The following is an 18608-nucleotide window of genomic DNA, read 5'->3' on the forward strand; positions in this document are numbered from 1 at the left end:
GAGACTCCGGGGAGGGACGGGACGGGGGCGAAAAGTTTTTTCTGGATTTGGGATGATGTGACGGTGCCTGCACAAAAGGGAGAGAGGGGTGGGGGGCCGGGGTTCCGCGGAGGGAGAGGGACATCTGCCCTGACCCGCCGCGGCCTCTCTTCTCTTGCAGGCGCGGCCAGAGATGCCGGGGAGGCGGCTGTGGTGGGCGCGCTGCTGGCTCGGCGTCTGCCTCTCGCTGCTGAGCGCGGGCGGCAGCGCGGCCGAGCCCTGCCGCGGAGCCCCGTGCGAGGGCGGCTCCGCGCCGCCGCCGCCCTGCCGCGGAGCCCGCTGCGGCGGCCGGGCCGGGCGCCCGGCGCGCTCCTTCCTGCACAGCGCCGCGCCGCTGCGGCCGCCGCAGGGCAAGGCAGCGCCCGCCTGCCCCGGCGGGGACTGCGCCGCCAACGCCACCCACCGCGACTGCCAGGGCCTGGAGTGCCGCCTGCTGCCGCCCCGCCTGCGCCCGCGGCCCCGCGGCCCGGGCTGCGCCGCCCCCGCCGAGGGCTGCCCCGAGCCCGCCCTGCTGCGCGCCGCCGACAGAGCCGCGCAGTTCGCGGGGGACGACTTCGCCCACGGCGCTCCCGAGCGAGGCGGCGGCGCCCCGGGGGTGCAGCTCACCTGCGACGTCAAGCCAGGTGCGGGGCGGCTGAGGGACCCGGGGGCGGGAGGGCACACCGCGCACCCACACCGCCCTTCGTGGCACGTAGGGTTCGGCGGCCCGCGGAGGCTCACCGTGGTCACGGAGAGCCGCAGGGTGCTGGGCAGGTGTCTGCCGGGCCAAGGGGTTTCAGCACCTCTGAGACCCCGGAAGCCGGGGCACCTGAGTGACTGCACCAGAGCTCCTTGGTTTGGGAGTGGTAGGAAGAAAATGCAGCACTGGTCTTCACACCATGTAAGGGAATTGCTGCCGTGGCTCATCTCTCTGCTCCCCTTCATCTTCATCCCCTTCATCAGGCTCCTTACACACTTGCACCTATGAGACCTAGAACTGAGTAAGCGTGTCAGAATCTTTTTTTCGTGCAGTTTTTAAACAAGTTTAAGTCTCTTCTCAGTCTGGTACTTCTGGTATTCTTAATTTACAGCAATATCATAAAAGGCTTCCGTGGGGTGGGTTCCATACCCAGACTGGTGCCATTGGTAAGAAACCTGCTATTGGTGCCAAACTGTCTTGCTGTAATAGCCAGGAGGAAAAAATGGTAAGGTGTCTCTTGCAGTGCATTGTTCAGAGCACTTGCCTGTCCATTGACAAGCACAGCTCTGGTGAATTCGGTATCCCTGTAGGAAGCCAGGTACATCTATGGTTATACTCATAGGTCAGCAGAAGGTGTCTCTAATGGTCAGGGATTTCTGGATCTACTGACATGAAGAACACCAACAGGTCTTTAATAACCACAAAACAGTTTAGATTCTGGTTTAATGCCTTGTCTGAAAAATAGCAAATACTGATTTATTTCCCATTGATGTTAAAAGCTAATGAAAAGCATGAAGAAGGTAATTTAAACTTTGTCACATTTGCATGGCGAATGGGTTCCGTGGCTGCTTCAGACACCAGAGCATGTAATAAGCCTACACGTTACCAAGGTCTACCTAGTGAAGTGACATCTCCTCCAAAGGAGACTTCTGCACTTGATGATTCCAGCCCCAGGACTGACATTTAAGCTCCCCTGTGCATAATGTAGTGGCACTGTCTACCCTCATCTTGCCTGAAACTGTTCCCAGATGTCTTGCAGAACCTCTGTATGCTCAGTGACCAAAGGTGGACAGAAAACAAGTCAGTGTGGTTAACTTCCCTTTTCTCTGCTTCTGTGCATACTCTTCTTCATACCGTCATCATAAATGCCGTGCCTCTGTTTTTCCAAAGAACCTGGGATATTTGCATTTTCTTTGTCCGTACCCAAGTCCTTCTCTATGTTACACAAGCCTTGGCAAATAGCAAGAGCATTCTGCTTGTACAGAAGAGAGAAATACTTTTGAATGGTGCTGACAGATATGTTGGATCTCCATTCAAGTCTTACAAAGAGCATCCAGCATAACCTCTTTATCCAAATGTTATCTTATTCTTCGGCTGTCTCTGGTCAGTCTGTGCTGCCCAGTTTCTAATACCATCAGCAGTTACAGCTAACATGTAGTGAGTTACATGTTCCTCTCATCTCTGGGGCCTTAGGTTTAGGTCCTTTGTTCCCTCTGATGTGGGTCAGAGGAATTAAAGCCGAAGGGTCCGAGGGTGAAGATGTTTGGAGACTCAGAGTTCGCTCTTTCAATTTTATGCTCTTTGCAGGCCTGATGCTGGGTGAAGTCTTGGAGGAGGAGAAGTATGGTTAGAAGTTGCCCTTAACAAAATCCTTGAGTGCATCAAGAATGGCTTATGGGCAGTGGTGATCATGGATTTGTGCATTCATCTTGTGGCAGAGAGAGTGTCCTATATATTGGAGAGAAAGCAGTGTACAACACTGCCCAGTAAACCATGGAAGGCATTGTCGACACGGAACACACAGCAAGCAAACCTCTGATAACACACAAGCTTCTATGTGAGTTTTTAGATGAGGACCACTGCACCCTCAGAAATTCTCTTGTACTGCTATTGCCTTGTGCCCACTGCTGCAGTTGGTATGAATGAATCTTGCTGTAGACATGCTTGTGTCCAGACTGGACAGAGGACATGTATACATTTTGCCTGTTCCAAAGACAGGACCCAACCCAGACCTTCATAGGCAGCTTTCTCTCCTAGGAGTGGAAGAATACTGCATAGAATTCAGCATACTGAATTCATCAACATCTACCAGAAATTCCCTATATTTGGTATCAGAAACAAAAAATAAGGCATGCTGATTGTCTTTGGTTTACTTCAAGTGAGTGTATAGGCAAGCATCCAGCATTCTGCTCTGCTTGCAGCCTCTAACATGCTTTGTGTTTCCCTGAGACCTTCTTTTGAACATGGGCCAGTGGGTTTCCTACAGTAGTGCAGAGGAATCCCCATTGGCAGCTGGAGTCAAATCTTGCAAATTAGCATGGTTTGTATAGCAATTCCAGCATGGCTTGTCTACTGAAACAAACCGAGCAAATAATGTGATAATCAGATCTCTAATTGGGAGAAATGCATGGACAGTTGTCTGGGGAGAGCTGCAACTCAAACAGGTGTAATGTCCATGACAATGTCCATGTTAATGCCTTCCAACTTAAAAGAGAGTAGATGCAGATAAGATATTAGGAAGCAATTCTTTACTGTGTGGGTGGTGAGGCACCGAACAGGTCCAGAGAATTCGTGATGCCCCACTCCTGGAAGTGTTCAGGGCCAGATTGGATGGTTCTCTGAGCAACCTGGTCTAGTACAGGGTGTCCCTGCCCATGGCAGGGGCACTGGAACTGGATGAACTCTTTAAGTCCATCAGTCATTGGAAGATGAACTCTTCCTATGCAAGCCATTATTCAGTGAGGTCAGTGACTGTTCTGTCTTTCTGTGTTTTTAGAAGAACATTTCTGCCAAGGTACCATTTCAGCACATCACTAATACCAGCTGAATGGGATGTTCCTTTGCCATTGACCTCTCCTCAGACAGCAGGGGAGCTGGAATATACTGCCTAGGTGACCAAAAGGCCATTTTTCTACCTGCATTAATTCACTGTGCACAGGTGGAGACCGGGTGGCCAACCCCAGTCTATGTCTGTCAGCTTTGTGACAGTGCCTGAGTAGGTCTTCAGTGATTCTTTAGTAATTAAACTGTCCCTGCTCTACTTAACCTGCTGGAAAAAACTGTTTTGGTGAACCAAACAGTCTGTCTTTCAGCCTGTTAAAAAGCCCCATTCATGTGAGGTGCAGTTTACTCAGATGCTTGCTGAAGGCCAGCCTGATGCCAGCCCTCCAAGGTACAGGCCAGTACCAGGGACTCAAGCTGATTCCCAGCATGGTATCCGTGCTTGCAGGCTCATGTGTGTGAGGCAGCTGCTTGTCACAGCCAGCACAGCCCGTCTGCAGGGGTTACACAAACCTTCTGTCTGGAAGACTACTGCCAGGTGTAGCTTTACCACCACTTATTTTGGCCAGGTAAAGATGCCGGAGTGCAGGCTTGTAGTCCCATTTCACATCAGATGAGCCCATTGTCCCTTCTATTTCTCAGCAGCACCATGAGTGCACCCTACTTCAGATGAAAGACTGGCATCCCAAAAGAAGGAATGCACAGAAACTGGGTTTTGTTGTTTCATCCTCGTCTTTGTTTTCTCAAATCCAGTATACTGCAAACTACCTAATATTTAAGTTAATGCTGAAAAATAGAAATTAATGTGTGTGTTATGCTGTGAGTAAAACTAACCAAGCAGAAAAATATTTTGGGAACTGTAAACAAGAACTGGATATGGTATTTGTTCATTGTGCCATCCTTCATGTTCTGTGTTTGTAAGAATAAAAATCAGTTTTTCTTAAGAACAGATGAGTGATTATATGTATTGAGGGTTCTCTCTGGCAGTGTCCAGAAGCAGATACTGTAGAAAGTATGACACAATATTTTCATAGATCATTTTCCCAGCTCCAACAGTTTGTTGCTTAGATTTCCTGAATCTGATCGATACCTATCTTTAACTCCTAAACTGATTTTATTTTTGAACTTTTAGTGTGGGACTGCTGCCTTCATTTAATGTCCTTTAATTCTTGTATTGGAAGAAAGATGGAAGAGTCTTTCTACATTTACTTCCTCTAGGATACCTGTAATATAACACAGTTGTTTGTTTGTTTTTTATTCCTGATCCTGAAAAGTCTTACCTACTTGCTCATATTGCAGCAGTATCATATATTAGATTTTCCTTGCTGCCCTTTTTGTGAACTTCTGAGTTCTGTACTCCTTCTTGAGGTGGGGAACCAGGACTGCATTCTGTATTCATATGCTCTATTGATTAATGTAATGTCATAATGATATATTATTTTCTGTTTTATCTTCTTCTAAATAGTCCTAGCATTTTATTTGCCTTTCTGAACTCTGTTGGGCACTGAACTGAGGATTACATGGCTCTGGAGCCCAACATCAATATCTAGATATATTATTTCAAAACCATTTTCAAGGTGTAATAATAATCTACAAGTATGACATTTGATCTAAAAAAACTTGGATTCTTTTTTCTCAGTGAAAACCACAATTCACCTTTATCTCCTCTGAATTACTTTTTTGTCATTTTATTGCTGCTGCTCAGTATCATAGACTCCTTTTGCTGCTCTTTGCAATTGACCCTTACTTTTACTACTCTTAATAGCTTAGTATTTGCAGCAAGTTTTATCACTTCATTTTATCACTTCTACAGTGAAAATTGGCCATTTACTCTTTACTATGTTTGAACATGTACATAGGAATGATTAATCTGTTATTGATGTAGCAATTAATTTATACTGTGAAGCAGGGGCAAATGATGATTTCATAAGCTGCTTATGAAATGGAAAACCTTGTGGTTCCATAAAGGGGCTACAAAGACAGTAAAGGAATTGACCTTATAATTATGACATGAATTTAATGAGACTTTTCATTAATTTGCTAAAATTTGCATGCTTTTAAAGAGATAATACAGCAAGCTTGGACAATAATGGATGATTTGTATTTCAGGAGAAAATGAAGTTCCATCTGAAGATGCCCTAATACTACAACTGCACCTTGCAAAAGGGCATGAGAAATTCACTGAAATGCTAAAAAGCCAACAGCAGGTCATTGTTGATTTGCAACAAAAACTTGCTGAACAGCAGCACGTGTTGGTTAGCCAGCAACGGGAGATTCTTGAACAGCAAAGAAAAATGTATGAGCAAATGGATCTGATCAAAGTTCAGTATGGCATGCTTTTTGATACAGTGAAACAAATGTCATTTCAGAGTTTGCAAGAAGATATTCAAAATTATTTTGAAAGTCATCTTCATGAACTTCAGAACCAGGTCAGAAATCATCTCCAGAAGTCATACTCTGTGCACAAAGTAGAAGTGGATGCAAAAGTGATTAATGTTGGGGAGTCTTTGCTGGACTGTGGCCTTTGTGAAAGTGATGAATTTTGCAATTTCCAAAAGACACCTTCACAATGTGAAAAGTGCACATTGTGTCCTGCTGGTTTTTTCCAAATGGCCGAGTGTTCTGCAAACTCTGATCGGATTTGCCAGGTGAAACATATTTCTGTGTCTTTCAGTTATTGCTTATGAGGCATTGTGTTGGACATACTGGGATAACATTCTGGAAATAACTACTTGGAGAGCTAGAGAAATCCAGTTTGAATCATGTGTTTTATCGAATGAGTCTGTGCCAGAAGGTTTTTTTGTGTGTTTCTCTTTAGCATTTAGTGTTCTAAATGGGGCACTGGTTTGTGCCTCTTGAGTGTGACACTTTCCCAAACCTGACAACAGGCAGGACTTTGATTCTTTTCATCATAGTAGGAAAAGACATGCTAAAACATTTGGACTTATGCATGCAAAATTTGTTTATTTAATTCTATTACAGCCTACAGGAACTTCTAGACATCTCTGAAAAGCACAGGAAAGCTTTATTAAGCATAAGTCAGATATTTCTTTCAAAGTTTGGAAACAGAAATTGTCAGATAAAACAAATGTAAGAGCTAGTTCCATCTTAAACATAACATACAAATACACAAATATAGAACGTGAATGCTTGTTAAATACATTTTATTATAAAATGCATTTTATCATACAACACAAAACTAACATGCAAGCAAAATAAGATGGTTCTTTGTTTGCTTTCTGTCATTTAGAAGTCCTAAGATATATGGGCAACTTGATATTTAAAGCAGTATATTGTTTGCTAATTGTTGCATAGCATGAGCCTGACCAACTGGATGAGATACTGAGAACCTGAATGTGTCTGTCCAGTTCCCTCTCTGCTAGCCTCAATTTTCTTCAATGCTAGCATTTAAATGCAAATGTAGGCTGTTTTTCTTTCCCCTTTGCCTGCTGTAGGGTGAAAGGAGGACACGTTGACAGGGAATATTACTTTCTAATTTACTTTTCATGCATGTTTTGATTAGCAGCTTCCTCCCAGATGAAATGTCCTTAAAAGCCTTTCCTAACAGTGTCTTGATTGTTACAACGCCCTTAAGAACAATTGATTGATGCACCACTCTTGGGGATGTGCATCATAACAAGTGTTACATGTGCAGCCCTCTGTTCAGCTCATCTGCACACTGCTTGCTTTCTGTGGCATCACACAGTGGTTTTGGATACCTGGTTAAAACAGGCAACAAATCAAAATGAAAATCATCCTGCTCTAACATGCTTATGGGATCAACATATTCTCTATCCCTACATACACCTGTTATGGACAGATGGACGTCATGGAGCCTGAAATACCTGTTTCAAATTTAAGTTGTCATGTTAAACTGTTTCAGTATGATTCTTGTAATTTACAGGACAGAGATGAGTGCACTGAATCTCCAAGCATTTGTGGTGAGAGGATAAAATGCCTCAATACTCCAGGTAAGTAATATTCTCTGATAATTAAAGAATGAGGATAATTAGATCTTCAGGAGCAGGCCAAAGAAATAGATAAGGACTCAGGCTTGTATGTTGGTGATTCTGGCACAGCTTGCCAGAATCAAAGGGGTTAAAAAACACTAATCTGTAAGTTGATAGCAGTTCTTGTGGACAGTAGGCTATTTAGGGCATTAATAGCCCTTAGAGGCATTGGATGGTTCCTTTTGCCTTATTTTTGTGGGGGTTTATATGCTTTGTTTTTAATTTTCTCTTATGACCAGACTTTTTTCTTGTTTATGCTGGTGCAAATAGGGCCCAAATCAAATATATTATTCCTATTGAAGAAAAATAGTTGTCATTTTTCTTCTGGTGCACTGGGGTAGATACCTGATTTGATCCAATGAAGACTCTAATAAGACCTCCCTCCATTCATCTTCTTCTCCTTAGCAACAGTATTGTCTGAGGAAAGATTAACAGTTTCCATCATTTGGGAACACTTCAGGGGAGTTTTTCAGACATTTAAGAATAAATCTGTCTGGTGTTTTGCACTGCAGACTTCATTATTTCATTACATTGTCATGGCAGTCACGCAAAGCACAAAATTAACAGACATACTGAGCAAATTTCATCCAGGTACTAAGTTTCTTTATATTGGTTTAATTTTTGGTCATCCAAAAAACCTTGAAAGAAACTCTTTGATCAAACAGAGCATTTTTCCAATTGTGACTTGTACCTGTATCTCACAATCAAGCCAGGAAGAGCTTCATTAGATGCTATTTTTTTCCTCCTCTAGACTTCTAGACTTGTAAGAAAAGGGTGGCCTCTTTGAGGGGCAAGGGCTGTTTTCAGCTGATTGTGAGTGATTTTTGTGCCTTTTTTACCCAGTTACTGGTGGAAAAAAATGTAGGAGCCTAGGAAAGGATTAAAATAGGGTGTGAATTTTCTTACTTTGGCCTTACTTCCTGTGGACAGGAACTTGTTGATGTTGGTTTGGTTGGTGTTACTACGAACACTGCAGCAAACTGGAAATGACTGGAGGAAGAGAGCACTTGTTGCCTTGTGTGGTAAATGCTGCACATGAGGTACTGTCAGTCTTACAAAAGAAGAGGGAAGACATTTTTGGAGAGTCTTAGAGGTGGACAGTTGGAGGCAAGACAGTTTAAAGCACAAAATTTGAGTGAGAGCATCGGAAAGGTGTAAGACTTTGTTTTGTCTTTAATGAGACATTGTGTTTGCTCCCGTGTGTGTTTTGTTGGTTGGAAGCCCACAAGGCCTCAGCCCTAGGAAAGGAGAGCCACCAATGTGGTAGTAATTTGCTGTGGCTCTAGTCTGTGGCTTGGAAGAAGGAAGGCTGTAATGAATTTGTTCAGTGGGTTCCATGGAGGGGAACCAGACCAAAAAAGGGTCTGTACCACAAAAGTGAGGGCAGAACACTGCCAAGAAACAGATGGCTAGTGATGGTGTGTCAGACCACAGAAAGGCAGTAGCAATGTATTTGCAAGGAAAGGAATCTTCCTTCTCTTCCTCTTCTTCCAGTTTTAATGGTGGTGTGTGGATATGTGAAAGAAAGTTATTACCCATCACCTGGACAGGAGTCAATGTCCTGTCAATGTTGTTCCCATCTGTCATGGAAGGGATTATTTTTTATTTTTCTTATTATTTTTTGTTAGAGGTGACTTTTCAGCCTGTCTGTTCATGGTAGGTCATTATCTTACACAAGTGCGATTAACGTGTCAAAAGCAAGGCTGAAATGGAATGTCTGTTTTGGGTAGAGAAGGGAAGAAGGGGATGTGATGTGACATATGAGTTCCAGATGTTGCGTGTGGTTTCTCAAGCTGCACGCAAAGGTTGTTGCATCTATAGCAACTCTTGTTCAATGTGCAGTGTGAGGGGAGACAGAGTAAATAACAGTAAAGAATCATGTAACTAGGAGCCTCTCTTTCTTCACTCTTCCACTTTCCTCTATATCATGCCTTCTTCCCTTGCTGCTTTTTCTCACTTCTATGCGGGATGAGAATTGTTGATTTATTTGATTAAAGGTTAGTCATTAAGCCTCTTTTGGAAATCTTTACCATCTCCTGATATTCCTCCCCTCACAGCCTTGGATCTCTGGGCTAGCCTGATATTCAGGGGGTGGTATGAGGGGGGGAACATCAGTCATTGGTCATTCAGGAACAGTTAGGGGTATGTAATTAATGAAAATAGAGTTTGGTGCATCATTTCCTTCTTAGACAACCATGGGAGAGTAGTCAGATTGTTTATCCAACAAATAGAATCAACCAAAGGCACTCTCCCTGGAATGCTGTGCAAAATAAAGAGGACCTACTGTAGAACTTACTGTGGGATGCAGAAGGAAGAGGAATGAAAACCTTGACAGATAGTCCTGATTTGTAATTAACCATATTGGTATGTGATAATCCAAATTTGACATAGAGGATTTAAAAAGAAAAGGATTCAAAGACTTAGTCTGCCCAAATGTAATCTTTGCATCAGGCAGTTGTGAGTAGAAGCAGCAGCACGCATAGCTGCATAGCTTACTGTAATTGCCTTGCCATTACCTGGCCTCTGTGAGTGGCAAGGGCTGGGGAATGTGCTGCAGAAATACTCAATTTCACAAATCCAGGTGGAGTACAGCTGGACTGCTCACTGTGAAACCAGGTGCAGCAGTGCTCAGAGCAAGGAGCGAGGAAGAGGTGCAGAGGTTGTAAAGTGATAAAGAGCAGTAGGAAGCAGTCCCAGTATACTGCTGTGCTGGTTTTCTGATGTTTGGCTGTCATTTGCTGCTGGACCTCTTCTGGGCAAAGGGTAGGGTGCTGCTCTTGCAACTGTGGTCACAGCAAGGAGCACTCTGTGTGCTGCTTGCTTTGAAGTCACCTATTTGAAGTACACACAGGGGAAAACACCTGCTGCAGATCTAACCTAAGTAATAAAAGATAAGACAGCAAATTCGTGCAAATAGCCATCACAGGTATTTGTGAAACATGATATTAGTAAATACCCAAATATACACTAAAATATTTGTAAGAAACAAATAGCATAAAAGTGTTCCTAGGCACTACTGAAATTTTTCTCTGCTGTGTGAACCAGCTGTATGTGTGTACTTAGTTCATCCAGTATTTCTCAGTGATGGTGGAGCTACTGATATGAGAAGCTGAAGTGGTTAAGAAATGTCATGTGGGCAAATACATCATGGTTAAAACTGATTTCAAAGGGAAAGATTGTCTGGGACTTTTTTCTGTATTCCCTCTAGAATGTTTATAGTTGAAAAAATGTAATCTTATTTATTTGGCTTTTGTTTCTCATAAGAAAATGAGACATTTCAGAGAGGAACAAAGTGTTAAGTTTCTCTTGACTTTTTTTTAGATGGAAAAAATCATACTGTTCTGCAGTGAACTCTTGATAAAATGGTACCTGATATTAGAAGGAATATTCTCACATAAATTGTGCAGTCCTACATACCGGTGTTAGTGGAGAATCATCACTTAAGTGAATGAAGTGTAAATAGACAAAGTGATATGAAGGTGAACATATGAAGCCTGTGTACATTAACACAGTGTCTGGTGTTCTCTGCTGAATAATGTAGTATCAGAAGTGAATTCTAGTCAACATTCTGATCTCCCTTATAGGCCAGGTTTGTGTGTATTTGCAGTTTGCACCAAATGTGGTGAGCTTTTGTGTCTACATCAGCAGATGGCATAGCCAGCCCCACCCTGGGCTTGCAATGGAGAATCCATTGTTGGAATCCATGCAAATGCTTGTAGTCCCAGCCTTAGAGCAAATCCCAGCCAAGGTACAGGAGTTTCCACCTAAACAGTAATGCAAGTGTATGACATAGGATCTAGGTACTAAAGGATATTTAAGAAGATATATTGGAAAGATGATTATTGAGTTTTGATCATGATGGTAAAAAAGTATATATGACTGCATTAGTGATTAAGTTTTGAGGCACAAACTGCAGGTGGTTATTCTTTAGGATGCCTCAGATCTTGTGGGTTGATTCAGATCGTGAAATCTCCATGTACAAAGGTTTTGGGTTCTGGTTGCTCCGGGTGGAAACACTGGCAGCTGCTGGTGCTCTTTGAAAATTACCACAGAAAATTACAGGCTGTTTTTAAAACCTGTTTTTTTTTGGTATGCATTCTTTGATCCACTGAAGTCATGGTGTACCATTTAACAGCACACTTTAGCTTGATCACAACCACTAGTATACTGTGTCTTAGGGCAGTGGTTTTCCACTTTTTAAATGCATGGGATACTGCATAATGATTTTAACCCTGCTGTTTACAGTTTTGGTTTTCCTATTTGTCTCTTGCAGGTTTTTTAAAAATTGTATACAGAGTGAATGCCAGGGGTCCTTGTCACTTGAGCTGCAAAGCACTGCTTTAGCAATCACAGTGACAGCAGGGCTACCCTGCAGCATGGCTGGGCAGGCAGTGCATATTTCCACCTGTGTAGGGGAACTCTCTGTTAGTTGAAAGGAGCTTCTCAGTGTACCTAGTCACCGTGCTTTTACATCAGAGAAGGAAGAGACTGTCTTTGAAGCAATATCATTGTATCTGATACATTGCAGGTTTTGGTTAGAATTGTCCCTATGTAGCTTCTTTTTCACTCCAAACCATTGTGCCTGGCTTGGACAAGGTGAGTTATACCTAGTATTTCTTCTGTAATCTATCAAGATTCTTTTAATAACATAAAGTGATCTAACATCATAACTGTCTTCTGTTTTCTCACTTATTATTAGATATATATCAAAGATACTTGATATGTGGAGCTGTAGAATTCTTATTTTTAGTATTTTAAAGGTATGACAATAAAAATAGTCCATTTCCTGTGAACAGGTGGTTTCCGATGCCTTGGAATTGCTGAGAAAGATGCAGCTTTGGGAATGTGTGGAGAGGAGTATTTCTTTAATAAGGAAATGCAGGAATGCCAAGCATGTTTAAAGTGTGAAGATGGAATGGAGGCCGTGCCTTGTTCTGCTGTCAGTGACACGGTTTGTTCAGCAGCCAGTGAAAACAAGCTCTCAGAGTCTTGTGCTGCAAACATTGTTCTACCCCCTGTAAGGTCTGACATCTCTCAGGTCTACTCTGGCTTGAGCTTGAAGATAAAAGGAAAGCTTCCCTGTGATATCCTGTCCACTGAAGAGAGCAGCCTGGTATTCAGGCAACATGGTCTGTTGTGGACTGACCTAAATTTTGCAGTAAAGCACAACTGCAGGAACTTTTTGCAGCTTTCCTTAAAGCTTAATGGCAGTGAGGAAGACTATGAACTGAGTGGTGTTCGGATTGAGCAGCCAGAAGGAAAGTATTTCCAGAGCACTAGTTTAAGCAGTGCTGCTGAAGTGGAGCCCAGCCAAACTCTTTCTGTGTATTTGAGGAGCCCTAATCAATTCTGCAATCAAAGCAAAGACTTAAATATTTATGATCTTAATACCCCACTGAGTTTGTTTTGGTTGTCCCATGACACAGGTGCTGTAGCACTCAGTGCACAGATGTCAACAGCGATGCATTACCAAACCAACTATCGACCTACCTTTAAAATAATTTCTGTTTCTGACCCTTACATGCTAAGTTTATCTCATGATGGTAGAGCTATAAAGTTCACTGAAACTGGTGTTGTCAAATTTGTGTTTCATCAAGCATTGTATTCCATGGGTCATACGTGTGTCCGGGAGGGCTTCTCCTTAATTTTTTATATAAATAGGAATGGTACCAACAGAGAATTAATGAATGTATTCAAATCTGGGGTAAATTACAGAGACACATCGATATCTGCTTCTGGGGCCACAAAGGTTTGTGCTGGAGATCTGGTTAGCTTTGAGATACTTTCTCCTGCACAGTGTAATGTTCGGTATTTTGGAGATAATTCTGGAATTAGTATGTTCAGCCTCATCTGGATCCCTTCAGCAGTTTCTAGTGCTGTATCAGCCACAGTTTCTGTTACAGGTCTACCTACTGGAGCAGTGAGAAACAAACTGCTGGATTTCACCCAGGTCTCATCCAATGAGAAACAGATACAGCTGGTTTCTTCTGGACAACTTGCTCAGAAGTATTTTATTTTTACTGAAAAGGGAGTTGCCAGCGTTGCATTTAACTTAAAGCTAATCCATTCGTGCAGTGTGCTCAAAGTGACTCTCAATCAGTTGACCATGGATCACATGCAACCCACAGCAGTTGCTCAGCAGATCGGAGGTCAGATGCCAGAGGGAAGCATATGGACCAGTGTGTCCCTCCGTGCATCTTTTGAGGTACATAATGGAACATTGATATCAGTTTCTCTTGACTGTGTGCGTGGAAGGATCAACCAGATCACTCATGAACATGGAACCAGTATATCTATTTTATGGATTTCATCTTAATTTCTGCCCAGTGAAGTTAGCATGGAGTTGGAGTCTCAATTGTATTTGGATTCTGCTCTGGTTCTGACACTATACTGTGTTGATTTGAGCATATAATCCCACAAAATGCTCTCAAATTTAGGAATATTGAAATGTAATCTTAACTGAACGATCACTGTTTAAAGAAAACAAGAGCTTTCAGTCAAGATTTTAATTCTGTTTCTATCTACAGACAGGGGAATGTGGAATTCAGATTAAATTCCCTTATTTTAATAAAACCATTTCTTAAAATTGATTATTTCTGGACCACAAAAAAAATTGCAGCTGGGGATAAACAACGTTTAGCACTGTAACTGAAAGCAGCACAGCCAAATAATTGAAACTTGCTTTCATTTTTTTCATGCAATGGACTAATAAAAAGACTAAATGTACTTTGGGGCTAATTTTTCTGCATCTTACAAAATGCTGTGCCTTCCATAAATTGAGAGAACATGTCTCATACAGGTGATAATGTGGCAAGACTGGAATATACATTCTTAATATAGTGGAAAGGGACTGGGTCAAAAATAGAATATTTTTGCAACAAAAATAGTGGAACTAATGACTGCTCTAATTTCATTAAGAAGTAATCTGCATTTAAGTAATTTAGGAAGGTTTTTCTCTGTTTTTAGTTTTGGCAGTGAAAAGTTGCAGAATGAGAAGGATGGAAGTCTCTTCTAACAAGGAAGAATACATAGGCAAAAAGAAACATGTATTAAAAGAATGTATTGAAAATTAGACTTCTGAAAACTAAACAGATTTTTATTCTATTTCTTTTTAACAGCAAAATATTTTTCTGATCAAAACCCCCCATTATTCATAAGTCTATTTGTTTCACCAAACAGGTACTTACATTTAAAAGTTTTATTTTTTTGTCAAATTAGTCAATTCAATGAAATGTTGCATTCATCAACACTAATTTTTTTCTTCCAACTCTTCCATTGAACTAATTATTTCTTTTTCTAAACCATGTAGACTGTTTTATCCCATTTTATTATTTCTCCTCTACAAATGCTTTTTCACTCTCCTTTCTGATTTCTTTTTGTTAGGAGTAAAGGACATACCTTGTCACATCTCTTTCCAGCTTTTTTTCAGCATTCCTACAAAAGGATAGATGTTTGTGTCACAGATGTCACTACAGAAGAGGGACATTAACAGTGCACTTGCAGGCTGCCTTAAAGTAACCCTACTGAGAAGAAATTTTATGCACAATATAACTTTAATGTGTCTGCCTGAGTATGTATAGCCAAATATATGTACCTTGCTGTGTTTTAATCTTGTTTTGGGTTTGTTACACTATTTTTGCTGTATAATGGCCTCCTATAATTTTCTGTAATTGAATGAGTCCAAGTGCAAGACTTCTATCTGCTCATTGATTTAACTTGTTACATTATCATTGTATCTTTAACATCTGAAGTTATCTTTCCATCATTGCTTTTTTTCTTCAAGGATATGCTCAACGATTCAGGCTTTTGACAAACTGCTCTCCTGCTCCAAATAGAGAACAGTAGTTTTTCTTGCTTTCAGCTGCAAAATCTAAGCAGCCTGTCAGAGGATACCTCATTGGACATTGTGTGGCAGCTAGTGTAAGTACACAAACCAGCAATCCTGGTGTCCCCAAATCTGTCAGTGACAGAGATCTTAGTGCCTGTGTGTAGCCAGTGTCTCATTCATTCTTGCAAGGTCATAAGGAAGCATGAATTAAAACTGCTATTGAAGGTGTTGAGCATTTGCACAATACTTCTGTCATTACAGAGGACATTTTGTGGTGGTAGAGAAGGACTTCTGGAATGAAAAGCATGTGTATGCAAGAGCTGTATTACCTGGGACCAGAGCAGTTTTTCTGAGAACTTCACTCTTGGAGTCTGCTAAGACTGAACAAAGATAAAATGGCACAGGAATGAAAGTTCTTCTGACATACCCATTCTGCTTTCTGTAGATGGGTGCATGTGATGTAGGAGAAGCTCTACAGAGAGCACACCTGGGTATTTTTATGGTAAGAGTTGAGGGAGAGACAGTGTTAGAGAAAGGTAGACATTTTAGGTTTATGTTTTTATTTTAGAAGAAGTTAAGGAAGCCACTTTCTCACAAACAGAACCCCTTATTATCCTTTGCTGGTTTGTGCTGTGCAGTTCTGTTGAATGCTGTCACTTGCCAGAATGACAGCTTAAGACTCATTTAAACCTGTGTAGCAGAGATCAGAATCTGATGTTAGAAATAATCTGGTACATCTTTAGGAAAGTGCAGATGTTCCTTGAATATAATAAACATTTGTCTGCATATAGAAAATCTAATGGCATGATTAGTATGAGTATGCTTTATTTGAGTGGGATGGTGAGAATAGTGGAGTTATACAGGGAAGAGAATGACACTACAATCCTGTATTATGCATGTTGGTGGTACTTGCATTTAAATGTACCATTATTAAAGGATACAGAAGCTACAAGGAAGGCACAAGTGAACATTATTACAATTGAGAGAAGTTCCAGAGTATAAATTCTTCAATGTAATAAAACTTTTTGGAGGATTCTGTGAGGAGTACCCATGATTTCTCTTAAATTCAAAGTTTTTAGATGCACAATGGAAGAAACACAGTAGTTTGCATCCATCTGGTAGTGATAATGCATCTAATGTTTTACTCATGTCATCTGTGATAAGGCACTCAGAGAGTGGAAAAAAAAGTCATATCCAATATGTATTATTAACTGCAATTTACAGCAAGATTAGCTTTATTTCAAGCAAGAGAAGGGTGATCACTGAGCCTCTTTTAAAACTCTCCCTTTCAAAAAAAGAGAAGACTGGATCCGTCATTGAGGGCACTCACTGACCTTGGTTATAGCAACAGGAATTTGAGTATGTTGGAATCAGTATGGATTTATGATAGCCTAATTAATGGCATAGTATATAGCCTTTGCATCTAGAAAAAAGATATATATTGCCTGATACCACACAGCATTAAGTGGTGCACTATATCCTGAATAAGATAAGAGTTCAAGAGGAATCGAGGCACAGTGAATGCAAATCTTATGGCACTTACCCCATTTACTGTAATAAATTGCATGTTTTATTGACAGGTAGCTTATTAATTATATTTAAAAATTTAGAACTTTTTAATTATTATTTTTTTCCATATTTTCTTTTATTAATAGTACAATATAATACTGTGAAGTATGGAATTAATTTAAAAACTTTTATTTTGCATCTTTTCATATATTCTCATTCATGAATATGGTTAAAATAGCTGGAGACGGGCTCTTCAATGTTTTCTGCCACAGAGTGTTTCCAAAGGAAGGATTCACAAAGTAACAGAGTATGAGGCTGGTAGAATCTACCTGTACAGAATGAGTTTAAGTTAATACATACAGGAAAGCAGGTGGTTATTTCACTGTGTTATGAAGATAATGGACAAGTTGTTGTTCTAGAAAACTTGACCATTACAAGAGGAAAATCATTTAGGTTGTATAGTGCTGCTCATACAAAAGAAAAAAATTGGCTTATAAAATCTGCATTGATTTGTGTTGGGAAACATTTTTCAAGTTCAAAGGTTTTACCTGAATATGTTTATTACCTATGCAAATTTTTAATGCTTTCTGTCAAGTCAAAACTGGGCAGAATATATGAAGTCTATTTTAATATTGTGGATATTCCTCTGTTCTGTGGTCTCTGCAGATTGCAGTACACTGTGAAAACTGTACTATTTTCTAGTGGTGCTTTTTATGAAATTTCCTCCTTTGAAATACTACCTTGTTTTAAAAGTACTGTTTAGATACTTCCCTTTGTTAATATTTTATTGTAATAAATTTAAGAGAACTTCACTGAGAAAAAATAAAATAATAAAACGTCATTGGTATTCTTGTTCTGTTCTCAGGAAGACTAATGGTGGCTCTTGTGTTTTTTACCACTGACTCTCCTGGGGTCAGCATTTCACAGATGTTGTCTGAGTTAGTCGCCTGAAGTGGCACTGAACAGGAACAGGAACAGTGGACATTTCTAGAGATCTGCTTGCCTTCTGTTCCTGTGGTTGAAACAGCAGATCTGAGAAAATGAAAATTGTCTTATGAGCAGTACAGGTTATCCTGGTCATTGCTAGTGCCTAGGTAACACAGAGAAGAAAGAAATTTGTCCTGCCTTGGTGCTCTATAGGCTTTCTGTTATATGTGAAAGCTTGTATGGTATCTGCTGCTCAGATCAGATTGTTGCAGTAGCACAGCCATGTTTCTGTCAGGGACTGGCCAAGTTAAAACTCATGTGTTCCCAGTAGAAACTTTACAAGTACTTTAGATTGTACATCCGTTTCTTCTTTTGGGGATGGTGTTGTTCATTGGATATGAACAGAAAGAGAGGTGCTGTCAGAAAGGGATTGCAGACATCATTAACATACTCTAAATTACCCAAAGATAGCATTCAGAGGAAGGAGAAAAGAAGTGTTTTTGAAATACTGTTGAAAGTAGGACCATCCTCCTCCAGGCTGGATCAAAACTGCCTCTTCTCATGCCTTCAGCAGCTGACACTTTATGCCCTTTCCCTAACAGCCTGAACCATCTTGATGTTTGTCTGCTCCCCACGATGGCTCTCTCAGGGTCACCTTACATTTCTCTTTGGGGTTCTGTCGTTCCCTTGTACAACATCCACATCTAGAAGGACACTGTGCCACCAAGCCTCGTGCCCCTTCCTCTGCTTGCAGGGTTTGCCTTACAGTATGGCTCTGAAGATATTAACTGTGTTATTGGCACTGCCTGAGCTGCTTTTGCTGTGCTGCCTGACA

General features: G+C 41.1%; 1 protein-coding gene across 2 annotated transcripts; it reads left to right on the plus strand.

The window, feature by feature from the left end:
* The first annotated feature begins 333 nt into the window (after window positions 1-333).
* Window positions 334-17687, plus strand: LOC146768129 (uncharacterized). 2 transcript variants are annotated; one of them, XM_085565311.1, is made up of 4 exons: window positions 334-662; window positions 5609-6147; window positions 7404-7470; window positions 12306-17687. In XM_085565311.1, the coding sequence occupies exons 2-4, from the start codon at window positions 5686-5688 to the stop codon at window positions 13823-13825; spliced, it is 2049 nt and encodes a 682-aa protein (XP_085421437.1). In that variant the 5' UTR covers window positions 334-662; window positions 5609-5685; the 3' UTR covers window positions 13826-17687. The 2 variants fall into 2 exon arrangements, with proteins under 2 accessions (XP_085421437.1, XP_085421433.1); XM_085565307.1 differs by lacking the exon at window positions 334-662 and having other exon boundaries at window positions 719-6147.
* The last annotated feature ends 921 nt before the right edge of the window (window positions 17688-18608 follow it).

Source organism: Lonchura striata, chromosome 2, assembly GCF_050655825.1.
Source record: "Lonchura striata isolate lonStrDom1 chromosome 2, ASM5065582v1, whole genome shotgun sequence".
In the NCBI taxonomy this organism is placed as follows: domain Eukaryota; kingdom Metazoa; phylum Chordata; class Aves; order Passeriformes; family Estrildidae; genus Lonchura; species Lonchura striata.